The sequence below is a fragment of the Nannobrachium achirus genome (genome assembly GCF_963921795.1).
Source record: "Nannobrachium achirus genome assembly, chromosome: 5".
Taxonomy (NCBI): Eukaryota; Metazoa; Chordata; class Actinopteri; order Myctophiformes; family Myctophidae; genus Nannobrachium; species Nannobrachium achirus.
This window is the reverse complement of record NC_137814.1, coordinates 39120467-39134197: the sequence shown is the minus strand read 5'-3', so window position 1 is coordinate 39134197 and position 13731 is coordinate 39120467. Positions and strand designations below refer to the sequence as shown.

Here is a 13731-nt window from a genome sequence, read left to right as displayed (position 1 = left end):
TTCTTTCTTTCTCTCTCGTGTACAGCTTGCTTTGGAGTTGTGTTTGTCCCCAGACAGGTACTCTTACATCTGTACGGTTCTTTCTTTAGGTTGATGCAATGATTTAAAAGACAATAAAAGATGTATAAAATGAGGTCTGGTGTGTGTTTTTTGCTTTGTTTGCTTTTTTATGCCACCTTATAAGTGGAGCGCTGTGTCAGGAATCATGTGAGAGTCATCATGTAATGTTAATCTTTCGTAACTTGTAGAGGCAAGGATGACTCCGATGTGGTGTGCATATCTCATGACTCTTCACAGGAAGGTGTTGGTATCACGTTAACTGAAGTGAAATGAGGAACATGCATGTATCACTGATGCATCACTGACCATCCAATGCCAACTACAATGTTTCTGAGTAGACCTACTAGTACCCCCAGATTTACTTCCTCAGATTCACTTCCTTAAAATAGTTTGTGTGCCACAAAGTAAAAATATGTTAAACAGGTGTTCACATTTGTAATCTATAGGCTCATTTTTTGTCAATAATGCACTAGCACGAGGCCTTTTCGTTATGGATTGGAAAGATTTCAGTCTAGACCAGTGGTTCTCAACCTTTTTACGCCAAGTACCACCTCACCTGGGGCGGCATAGCTCAGGGGTAGAGAAACCGTTATTAGAGCACGAAGGGTTCCCATCTCGAATCCGGGCTCCCCCTGAGTTAATGTTGAAGGGTCCTTGAGCAAGACTCTGAACCCCTAATTGCTCCCGGTGAGTAGGTTGGTGCCTTGCATGGTTTCCTCCGCCACCGGTGTATGAATGGGTGAATGTAATGCACAATCTATGTAAAGCGCCTTGGATAAAAGCGCTATATAAATGCACCATTTACCATTTACCTCAGAAAATATGTATCTCTCCAAGTACCACCATAATAACTGATGTTAAAATACAGCAGGTGCGTAGACCTACCCCATCCTATTCAGCTGCACAGTTAACACAGGAGGCCAATTTATTCTTGAATTTATGGAGATTCTTTTTCGTTTTTGTTGCATTTCTAAGCCAATAATTTGATGACTGAGTCATCGGACAGATTTAGCTACTACATTTGTGAACTTCCCGTGCAAACTGATGCTATTTCTAATGTGATTAATCCGTTCTCAAAACTTCTATTAACGGCTAGGTGTGCTGTCATGCTCATTTCATCATGGCTGGAGAGCCATATATATATTTCTTTCTTATTATTTTTGGGAAACTCCTCTGAATACCACCAGAGGTGGGCCATGTACCACCAGTGGTACACGACACGTACCACATTTGAGAACCACTGGTCTAGACTATTGGGCTATTGTATTGCAAGCAATTTATAGAAAATGTTTCTGGTTGATGAAAAATAGCCTATATTTTCATACTAAAAATAAATAAAAGCTCTTTGAGATCTATGGAATCTCCTGATTCTGAGGGTTATCTCCTGCAACAGCAACAGTGGGCCTATATCAGGGGTGTCCAAAGTGCAGCCCGGGGGCCAAATGCGGCCCGAGGACAAATTTTATGCGGCCCCCGGCTTCATTCCTAAATTGTGCTATAAACGGCCCGCCAGCACCGTCTAACAAGAATATTTTCCCAGAGTATAATCTGTCAGGATTGTTTCCAGTTGTCTCATTCTGAAGGGGTCAAAGAAAGGCCATGTATTGTATTTTTTACCTTGCACGACTGGTTATACATTTGGTAATGTGAGTTATTTGTGTGTTGTTCAGAGCACACACCCGACAAAAGACCACTGATATAAAATATTGATGGTGACAGTTAAATACAATATTTTAATTGCGATGCACATGTATGTGACTTTGTTATGGTCCAACCGAAAGTACATTTTGCCGGGAAAGTCGGCCCTTGGGTGTTTTAATATTTTATAATGTGGCCCCCTTTAAAAAAAGTTTGGACACCCCTGGCCTATATGATAGACAAAGACGAGTGTAATTGCGAGAATATAAAAGAATAGAATAGCTGAGAGAGAGAAACAACAATTCAGCCCAATTTATTTCTGTTCATTGGTGTTAATGGGATACAGGCAATATATATATATATATATATATATATATATATATATATATATATATATATATATATATATATATATATATATAGTTTAAATATTTAAATACACAAGTCCACCTCCGTGACCAGTGTGACTGTCATGTGGTTATATGACTCAATAAAAAAAAAACATGCTTTTTATGGTCAATATCCCATTGAAAAGCATTGTAAAGTCACTTCGCTTGTCTGCCGGAGTTAGGTGACGCTGCTGACGCCACATGACCAGACAACCAATCAAAACACAGGTAACCTATGGTTAAAGCAAGTCCCGTGGTTTCTTCTCTTCAAAGTTATCCTCATCCTGGCTGTGGTAAGTTGTTGCAGCCGCGCGGTAGAAGATTTGGCGAGTGTGTTTGCACCTGTTTAAGTTACTGTTGGGTCAGTGTGGTCCTCCATCGAGCCAGAGATGAAGGTGTTTTTGTTGCTGGTTGTGACCGTGTGGTCATATTCAGACAGTGCTCACTGCACTCCATCCTCTTGCAAATACTCCCCGGCGCAGTGGTGCGACTCTCTGGAATCTGCCATCGAATGTGGGGTAAGTCACGTGGGAGTTTGTTTACGGAAATAAGTATGTACATTGTACATTATAGTTGTCGTGTATGTGATGTCGGAATGGAGAGATGCACTCATGTATCGCACCCACAGCACCAACTTCACAATACCGACTGAAAAACAGACCAGCTGATGCCAATACAGGATAATAAACGTTTGAGGAAGTTATCACAATTGCGTCAGAAACCGTGGTATGTCAAAACTCCATTCCAGTGGTGGAAAAAGTAATCACATTTTTTAAGTAAAAGTATCAATACTGCAATGTAGAAATACTCCGTTGGTTACAAGTAAAAAGTCTGGAATTCAAAATGTACTTTAGTAAAAATACAAAAGTATTGGCATCAAATTGTACTTGTATAATGTATAAAAAAAAGTATAGGAAATTGTACTTAAGTACAGTACTTGAGTAAATGTACTTAGTTACTTTACACCACTGCAAAACTAGACATTACCTCCAAAATTCCAGAGTGAGATAACATATGAGTATGCATGTTACAACTTAACATGTCGGTCTACACATGCTCCTGCAGGTCTTGAAGCAGTGCCTTGAGACCAACTTCACCAGGTCCCATCAGGATGCCCCAAAGGTCCAGTTGGAGCTGTACTATGAGTCCCTGTGCCCTGGCTGCAGACGTTTCCTCGTTGAGATGCTCTTTCCTACCTGGGTCATGCTCTATGACATCTTCGATGTCACCCTGGTGCCCTACGGCAATGCACAAGTAAGTTGTACACCGGACAAAATAAGAACTGCAAGTATTAATTACAGTATTTGAAGTAGGTGTACCAATAACTATGATAGAAAATAGTCCACTAGAGTATTAATGCCAAACAGTAGTACTTGGGCAACTTTATTTCATAGTATTTATTATTATAATAACCCTAACCCTAAACTAAAGTTGGTTCCACTACTGACACCTCCCATGCACTGGGGGCTTGCCATGCACTTGTTGTATTTAATGTCTATTTTTTGGTGTTGTGATCCTCCAGGAAACATCTGAAGGACAGAAGCATGTTTTTACCTGCCAGCACGGACCGGAAGAGTGTCTGGGCAACATGATTGAGGTACGGGTTTTTCCCCTGGTGCTCACTATGATTGCTCACTGAATCACATGACATATACAAAAGGGCCTTACGCTGGTACTCACTACAATATAGGAGTATACTTCTTTCAACTTTATGTACTCAATAATACATTGTGTTTTTAAAACTTTTCTTTATTGTATACCATGCAGGTAGAAATTAACATAATAATTGTGTATTCATCCCCTTTCTCCCATTCAGACATGCCTAATGCAGCTGACAGACTATGCTTTCCAGGTTATCAACTGTATAGAAAGTGCTGCTGACCCCATCAAAGCTGCCCAGCCTGTAAGACTGTGTGTGTGTGTGTGTGAGTGTGCGTGCAAGCAATTGTGTGTATTACTGGTTGTATGTTTGTTTCCTGAAATACAGTATCCCTCTATAGCAGAAGTTGATTAAAGGGGAATTACCTAGTTGTCCATGAATGATCATATATCGTCACTCTCGGGCAGAAACCTTGTATATCCAAGTTTCCAAGTTTCGCAAAGTAAAGCACTGCTTCACCATACAAGGCCATCGCACAAAAGTAGTGAAAACAGCTGATCTACAAGCACACAATGCCTCGCATCTTGTAGATCGGCTGTTTTCCTCGAATGTGTCAAATGTCTCCAAAAAGTTTTTACTCTGTGGAACTGCCGCCTCTACTACTTGTTAATGGATAAAATAACATCAGATTAGATTACCGTAAGAAAAGCACTCCTCTGGAATTCCCCTTCAAGGTTTCTCTTTCTTTTTGCTTTTCAGTGTGTGACTCTCTATTCCCCTAAACTGTCATGGGACAGCGTGATGAGCTGTGTGAATGGAGACCAGGGCAACCAGTTGATGCATCAGAACGCCTTGAAGACCCAAGGCCTGAAGCCTCCACACCAATATGTACCCTGGATCACTATCAATGGGGTAACCAATGCTCAATGCTTGTTTTTTTGCCAGAGTGTGTGCAACTATGAATGTTGCAAAGGACATCACAACGCGTACCAGTCCATTTTTTTTAAATCAAGCATACACCATTGTAGTTCTTATGGCCACACAAAGGCCACAAGAGACATTAACGTTCAGCTTCATATGATGCACACTTGTGGAACTTGTTTGTTTGGCTTGTCAAGCCAAAGAAATATAGTTACGACATAGTGCTTAGATTAGCTTTATTTAAAGTCATGAGTTGGCAAGGTTCATGAGTCGGGGCAATCTTTATATAGCACATTGGGTTATACAAGGAAGTTGATTATTTTACAAGGCTTTGCCATTGTTGAACTCTTTTAGTTGTAAAAATTTGATCCTGGAGAGATGAAGAGTGGATTTCCTTTCGGGGGCTGAATTAAACATGGTTTGGGAGGGGACACTAGATTATACTATCTATTTTACAGAGATGGGCACAAAATACAAAAAATACTAAGAAGAAAATCATACTTGTTCAGTATTTGGTCTAATACTGCCCAAGATACTATCCTGGTGACTGTATCCTGGTAAGTATTTCACATAGTATTTTTAATTTGTATTTTAAATACTTTTTTGTATTTTGTGCCCTGGTAACTACTGTACCAGAAAAGAATAGTGTCCGTAATCTGGGTCCCCAGGGCCATGGTTGAAAACAAGTGCTCTTTTTCATCTATGCACATTCCAATGTTATTGTGCCAGTTCCCTGAATCTCAAGCTCAAATAAAGTCAATCTTTATATCACATTCTTTTATACAAGGAATCAAAGATTAAAGGAATGTGTTTACAGTAAAAAGGAGGGGGGAAAAAAACATTATGTAAATAGAAAATGTGAAATTTGATTTAACAGCACAAAGATTCATGTTGAATATCAAGTTCAACATGGGAGTTTATGTTCATTTTATTGCTATTTAAGTTTTTTGGTCTTTACACTACATCTGTTCCTGTCCAGTAGGTTTTGGGTGTATTTGCTTAATTTGTATTTTACAGGAACACACCGATGACCTGCAGAATAAAGCCATGGCCTATCTCTACCCTCTGGTCTGCAGCATGTACAAGGTACATTTCCAACGGTATAAGTGTGTGTGTATATACAACACACACACACACACACACACACACACACACACACACACAATATTCGCATAGGAAACAACATAATTTTACAGGGTTCAATCTGTTTGGCCTTGCCCTTCATCATTGAGACCGTCAGGTCGCAGTTACTATCAAAACCTCCACTGGCTGTCTGTCCGTCACGTCACGTCACGTCACGTCACACTTTTGGCCGTACTCTTATCTCCGGCACCGTTGCCCCTATCCATGCCAAACTTTGCGCACACACTCCCTGGTTGGAAAACCACAACCTCTGCCCCTGATTTCTCACATGCCTCTCTTCTAGCGCCACCATGAGGTTGCTTTTTTCAGTGTATACATGCAACCTGACAGTCGCTTATGTCGATTAGGGAGTCTTACTGGTACTGTACACTTTGTCTCTCTAGGGCCCCAAGCCTGAAGCCTGTGGAGCATCTGAGATGAGACGCTTCAGAAGCTACTGCCACAAGGAGTGAAGGACCAACATGGCACATGCCTTAATGTTAATTCACTGGTAAACGATACAAAAGGGAACATTAATTAATAGCACTCAGGTTTTTAAAACATTCAGTTATGGCACTTATTGTTTTATTATAACTGAATAAGAGTAAAAGGCTAGTATCTCTATTTTTTTAATTGCTTTTTATAAAGGGATGAATTATCACTGTAACTTTGAGGTGACATTAAAAGCAAATGATTCTGGATCTGTCGATTTCTTGTGAATGTGGTTTGTATGATTTTCACTTAAAAGAAATGTGTAAATGAATGTATGAGTTTCACTTAAAAGAAATGTGTAAATGAATGAATTGTATCTTAAACCGGTGACCCTCACGCATAGCCTTGGAGACCCAGGGTACTGCTGGTGGTCAATTCTATACAATGTACAACAGTTTGAGACCTTGGTTGGGAATGAAGCCTATTTTATGCTCCGTTGTACAATAGCTGTTATTTTCGATGAGCGACACTGTTGTGCGATGAGAAGTGGGCAGCTTCCAGTCTGAAAAATGGAAGTAAATTGGAAGTAAACCTGCTTTATATCTTATGGCCAGCAGGGGGCAACTTAACTAGATGCAAAAAATAGTATTACGTAAGTCAATGGGAAAATGACCTGACTTAATGACTTGATTTATTACCTCACAATGAATCAGGGTATGTATTTAAGCATGGCTACAGCAAGGCAAAGCAATGCATCTCTCCAGCACCACCCTCTTGTCCAAATATGGTAACTTCAGTTAGCCTTGCTTGCAGCCAGGCAATCTTTAGTTTTGCATCGGCAGATTCATCAGGTTCCGTCCAGGCTAAACTTCAGTTTGCAATGAGCAATGGTAAAAGCATCCAATATGGCGAAGATGAATTTATTTGAGGCTTCAAAACAGCACTCCACAAACCCATTCGTTTTCCAGTTTATTGCATGGACAGTGATTTCTGCTAACTAACACCTGTTATAATAGAATTTCAGTAATCTGGGGCAAAGGCTACAGTTGAGAAAGGGGCACTCAGGGGAGTGCAAATCTCCACCAGGAGGTATCTCCCTCCCTCCATAGATTTACCTGTATGGTACATATTGCATTGCTTTGCCATCGTGTATGAGATGGGCATAAGGAAATGTGGGGGAAAGGCTCTGGTAAAGGATGTTGAATGCTATTGCTTTGTGTCAGTTATGTACAGGGCTGGATTGGGAACAAATCAGGACAGTGATGTAAATGTCCAAATTCACTTAAATTAGTTATGGCAGGCTGACAAAGTATGGTAACCAGCTGATGAGTCAGCCTATGAAATATCTGTGTCACTGCTAGATCGAGAATCAGTTAGATCGAGAACTGGAGCGCTCGTCGTGCGGCGCGGGGCAGAACAAGCGGTTGCTTTGATCCACAACAACGACAACGTAGCGTCGGCAGGAATGATAGCACCTCACCCCACGGAGGTTAAGGTTAGGGTTAGGCATAGTTTTACTGAGGTTAGAGTTAGGCATAGTAAGCTAATGGCTAAACACAGCTGATAGGCTAGTAGATAAACCAGTGATAAACAAAAAAAGAGGGGTCGCAAACGAGTGACGTCAGCGACTACACAAGTGAATGGCTGTTGTCGCCATCTCATGGTGATTGCGCATAATTACACTGGTGTTCTGATAAGAGACTATCAAAGTGAATTGATCCAGGTGGCGGTAGGGTAGGGGTGTGTGGTGAACGACAAAACGAGTGCTCTTACCACGATCTAACTGAGTTACCCAATCTAACTGTAACATATATACAGTACAGGAGTGAAAGTTCCGGTACAGTCTGTTTCTCCACCACTAAAGGCTCAGTACCGGTACACAGTACCAGGAAGAAGAGGTGATATCTGCTGTCTGTCAAACAAGACACATTTTCTCCAGTTGAAGATTTTCTTTACTTATTTCAAAGTGGACAATCAGGGCTAGAAACCACCACTGTCCCAAAGCTGTCCCAGAACAAATCTGTTGCCGAGCCAATTAAATGAAACTGGGAAACTGAACCGGAACCAGAAACCCAGGACAGTTTATGCAGAGAACCTAAATTATGAGTGCTCTCTAGGCATCTGTGCACAGTAGCCTACAATCAAAGATTTCATAGAGAGAAATAACCAGTTTTCATATTGTCCTGTAGATGGTGCCATTTCCTTTCATCTCACTCTGTACCCTCTTTTATCTTGACAGGACCTCTACCCCCATCAGACAGGTGCTACAGCAGTGTAGAGGAGTCCAGCAGCCCTGAGAAGGTTAGCATTAACATTAGGCTAATGTTCAATAGTGCAATGTGTAGAATGCTGTCAAAAGAAATACATTCAGTGCAATGGCAACATCTTTTGCATTATTGGTAAGGGCTCATTTATACTAGCTTGACAAGTTTTGCGTGGCAATTGTTACGCAATAAGCTTTCTCAACTGTCAGTTTTTGAGAAGGTTACATTGTCATCTTTCTCAACTTATGCAACTTAATTGAGGCATATTGAGGAGGCATTCTTCCAGCCCAATGGGGGACTACAGAACAGGTCTAACAATAGTTACTATAAAAACAATAATGTTAAAACATCAATACTCTGATTACATACCCCAAGATATAGTGTAAACGTAGACCTGCATTATACTCAAGAGAATAAGTGTGCAGTGCACACAGCAACGTTTTAACAAAATTTTATTGTGCATACAAGAAAAACCAAAACTCGGTTTGAAGAGAAGCGGTGATTTTTTATTCTACTGTATGTGGTCTAGAGCTATGCAATCTGTGTTCTGGATCTATACATTCTGTGTTCTAGATCTATACTTTCTATGTGCTTTAGTTCTATATTTGTATGAATTCTGAATGATTTTGTCTGGAGGGCCAAATTGTCATGTGAAGCTTGACCAATCCTCAATTCTGCATGCACGGGACATGTATGGGACAGACAAAGCCACTCCTTGAGAATCTATGGGAATCCTCAAAAAACATGTACGGGACAGACAAAGCCACTCCTTGGAAGCGGCTTTCACCGCTTCAAAAACAAAGTTCAGAAGGGAAGAAGAGACTGCTGCACTTTGTGTAAACACTTGCGTCATGCGGATAGGGTTCAGGAGACTGATGCTATCTATCGGTTCACAACATCTCAGCAAGCATGTGATCTGCACTGTCTCAGGCCCTATTCTATACAGTATAGCTCTTGAGGAAGCTGTGCGTGTGGACGTCAAAGCTTAACAAGAAACGATTCTTGGTGGTTTTTCTCAGAGCCTGCACCGTCGTCCTGCCCAACCAGATGGGCTGGGTGCACAAGATGAGATCCTATAGATTCTACTCTCAGATAGTCACACATGAGAGATGGCCTGTCATGAAATCAGCACAGATCTATACAACCAACCTGAACCCAATCTGATTGTTGCTCCAAATCATCGTCATCCTAAGAATACCTATGATGCACATTTGACTGCATGGTTGGTTGGCCGTGTTTGCTGTCAAACAGCTCATAGGAGAACGCTTTGGAGAATAGTTTTCATACATGGAATGACAGTCCAAGAAAAAGGCGATGCGACAGAGAGTTTCATATGATGTTAGAGTCAGTCTCCACCTTCTCACTGCACGGATTCATTCTCATACTGTAATTTAATGTTGACAAAGTAGCTAGCTGACCAGAGGCCAAGATGAGAAGAAGTTGGTCATTTTATTACCTCGCAGAGGTAAGGTTATTCTAAATATAGATCGAGCTTGTGCTGTCCTGTGCTATTTTAGCACTATGGTAAGATCTTTGTGAAATATGCCAAAGTTTATGCTGTTACAAACCCTGTGTCTAATCAAATTACTATAGTAAATAGTCATGTGTAAAACACAACAGAAGAGGTTTGATCTGAACTCGCACCTGTTGAGTTACGTAAGAAATTTCATGGCAGGACAATTACTAAACTAATTGATGCTAGGAATCAATTACAGCATAGATGTCAACTGTGTAGTTCCCACCGCTCAGATGTTGTAGTATACATCATGTGTGCTTGTTAAACTTAACAGAGGAGGTTTGATAAACTCGCACCTGGTGAGTTAGGTAAGTAATTGCATGGCAGCACAACAATTACTAAACTGTAATTGATGCTATAGGAATCAATTACAGCATAGATGTCGACTCTGTAGTTCCCGCTGATCAGATCTTTGTTTACAAAGATACTCAAACTGAAAAAATATATAGTTCATAGTTTTTTTCATATATATAATTCTTAACTAAGTATATCTTTGTCACAGAAAACTACAATAAAATGATGTTGAATTTCAAACTGTCAGCTGTCAGGATAAGACCTCTATCTTACCATTGCTTATGGGTGGCAACCACAACAACAGCTCTATCACAAACAGCTTGTCACTGTGGTGGTTATGGCACTAAAGGTGATACAGTCTGAGCCACAGGACCTGAACGCAAATAGACCTTCGTGCCGTGGCTATAATAGACCACCTTTAAAAGCCTCATTCAGTGTCTCACGACAGTTCCCATGACTGATTCAAGAGAATCAAGATCTGTGACAGTACTGTGTCATTAATGTACCAACTTGAAGATAAATGTTTTTAAAATGAATCTATTCCGGATTAAATGTCATATCACTGGTTTTTGCATGATGACACCTTTCCTTAAATGACAAAATCAGAACATAGCTTGCTTTATTGCAATACATTTATGGTAGTTGTAACATTCTTCCTCGCCTCTCTCTGAGGCCTTAGGGCAATCAATCGCTGTCTAACACTTTCCACAAGAGAAACTAATTAAGTTATTTTCCATGAGTCCTGCCATGATGGTATAATATTGGGGCATGTGAGTTGAAACGACAGAATATTATGTTTGCACAGAGCAGCTCACAGAAAGAAATTGTGTGCACATCCAATGACTGTATTTAGGCCAGGTGCTGGACATCATTGCATCAAGGCGAGAATCAAGGAAGAGATAAAACATCCGCACTGCTTTCAAGCTCCCAAAACATACTTTTTGTTAAGGCGCAACGTTTCGACCGCTTAGGTTTTCATTTGACAAACTGAATGGGCATTGCTTCAAAAGTGTCAAGAATGAAAAGACTTGACTAAAGAAATCCTTCAATTAAGGGTCTACAGAGCAACTAACAAACCTACATTAGTGTATACAGGGTATCTGCACATTTATAATGTGACAATTTAAGGACTTTCAAGACCGTTTTAATACCAAACTGTCAAATATTAAGTAAGCAAGAGGCGAACATTGTGAAAATAGCAGATCTATGTGAGCATGTAGATCTGCTATTTTCACAATATTTATCTGTGGAACCGAGTCACATTAAATGTAATACCTACAATTCCAAGTGCTTGTCAGGGTGGGGTCCCCAGTTCATTTAAGTTTATTTTGGGGGTCACAGCCTAAAAAGCTTTGAGAACCCCAGTTCTAAAGTCTCAGATTTGATGTGAAACATGTTCACTCTTCTCCACAGAGACAGTGGGACTCCTCGGAACCAGGGACTCCCACTGAGCCACATGCTCTGCCTGATCTGAGCTGTGTTGTGAAGCGGCTGTTCTCAGGCGCCCTGCTTCTCCCCAGGCTCTCCTGCAGAGTCAGACCCTCCATTCAGGAGGGGACAGACGAGGAGGAGAAGACCCCCACCTCCACAAACCTGGTGACTCTCACCAGCTGCATCTCCAGAGCCTTGTGAGTCAAAGATCTCCTTTCCGCATTTAGCTTTTGCGGTTTTCATGCTGGCTTTTGAACAAGATTGGATTTGTGAAGTACAGTATCAGTACAGATCCTGAATGTATGGATGAACCTGAGCCACAGAGTTATGTTAAGGTGTTAAAAACACTAAAAACATACAGACAAAGGAGTATATAAAATATACAAACCAATAAAATGAACACAGATAGGGAACCTCTATCTAAAGCAATACTTTACATAAAATATAATAATATTAATAATTATAAACATGCAATTTGAAATTGCGAGTGTGGTTGCTGACGGTTGCTGACTATATTCTACAGTAAGCTAACTGTCATGTGAAGCTCCACCAATTGATTCCCTATTGATTCCCACTCCCATTGATTCCCTATTGATTCCCTATTGATTCCCTATCCCTGCCATTTCTAATGGCAGCGGAAAAGTTACCCTAGAAGTCTATAAAAAGTTACCCTAGAAGTCTATAAAGTTTCCCTAGGACTATAATGTGTTGCCCTGTTGGGCAACCACACTAACTAGAAAGATGCAAAAATTGCAAGTGTGGTTGCCTTGACCTGAGTCACGACGAATCCGCTGTTAAATGAATTCCGTCTTACCATTTATATTATACAGTATATTGTGATAAAAGCTTCAAAAGCTTTCTGTTGTGCAGCTGCCCATCCCAGATAACATTATGTTTACAAAACACAGGTTCACTTTACTGGGAAAAGATTCTCTGACCAAATCCAATAGCGTGTTGCCTATAACAACCACACATTAATATTAACTAGTAAGACGCCATGCCTTGGCCATCTGGACAGTGATGTACAGTGTAAATCGGACCAGTTACCCATACATGGAGACCCCTGGTACCCATATATGGAGATCCATGTACTGTATATGGAGATATGCTGTGGGGCCATGTCTTGGCCATCTGGCCAGTGATGTCAAGGATTTCTATGGGCATAAAAGAGATTCTGGGGAATACCCATATATGGATGTGTCACGGTGATGTCACCTGTGATATCACAGTGACGTGTCAGGGGAACCACAGTGTCAGGCGTGGCTGACAGAGATACAGACAAGATGTGCCGGTTTTCATAGTTAACCTTGACCTACGGTCGCAATTATACTATTCACACTTTATTCTTAAAACTTTGCTGAGGTTATGTATAAAGCCTGTGAGCAGGGATTCAAAATATAGTACTGTATGTACAGCATGTTCACCAGGGGCTAAAAGGTGCCTCAAAGATTTAGTTGTATTGCCTATAGTTTTTAGCAATCCAGAAACATTGCGAGTCCAGGGTAGTCTTGTTATTACAAATGTCTCCCTTGCCTGCAAAATCGAAATGTTATGGTTTGGTAAAACAGTGTTGCCACCACACAGCCCTATTCCAAACAGCAGTGGTCGTAACAGGAACTCCACCCTTCCTAAAGTAATTTGCTGTAACATCAGTAGAATAGCCTCCCACATTGCCTCTGCAAAGCTGAATAACTTTGATTCTTTTTAAATAGCATCTCCTTTATTCCTATTAAAAATGTCTTAGTTAGAATAAGGGCGGTGGAACACGTTTATAGGATGGCTGGCTTCTCTCTCTCTCTCTCTCTCTCTCTCTCTCTCTCTCTCTCTCTCTCTCTCTCTCTCTCTCTCTCTCTCTTTGACAACGATAAAATCTGCCAAACAAGACTCTCACAACTGTCTGAGTGTGTCTGGGTATGTTTACACGTGGATGTGGGTGTTTACGTCTGTACTGTACTGTACTGTACTGTACTGTATAATATGTAGAGGTGGAAAATACTCGAGTAAAAGTACTCGAATATTTACTCAAGAGTAGTTTTTTTGAGGATCTGTACTTTTAAAGTACAT

General features: G+C 40.7%; 1 protein-coding gene across 1 annotated transcript; it reads left to right on the top strand.

The window, feature by feature from the left end:
• Positions 1-2370: 2370 nt before the first annotated feature.
• Positions 2371-6431, top strand: ifi30a (IFI30 lysosomal thiol reductase a). Its single transcript, XM_080726647.1, has 7 exons — positions 2371-2605; positions 3153-3341; positions 3610-3684; positions 3904-3990; positions 4447-4599; positions 5626-5694; positions 6135-6431. The coding sequence occupies exons 1-7, from the start codon at positions 2477-2479 to the stop codon at positions 6201-6203; spliced, it is 771 nt and encodes a 256-aa protein (XP_080582773.1). The 5' UTR covers positions 2371-2476; the 3' UTR covers positions 6204-6431.
• Positions 6432-13731: the final 7300 nt, after the last annotated feature.

Coding starts and splice junctions, on each gene's coding strand:
- ifi30a (XM_080726647.1), top strand. CDS start 2,477: ATGAAGGTGTTTTTGTTGCTGGTTGTGACCGTGTGGTCATATTCAGAC. Junction 3,342..3,609: donor TGCCCTACGGCAATGCACAA/GTAAGTTGTACA, acceptor GTGATCCTCCAG/GAAACATCTGAAGGACAGAA. Junction 3,685..3,903: donor GTCTGGGCAACATGATTGAG/GTACGGGTTTTT, acceptor TCTCCCATTCAG/ACATGCCTAATGCAGCTGAC.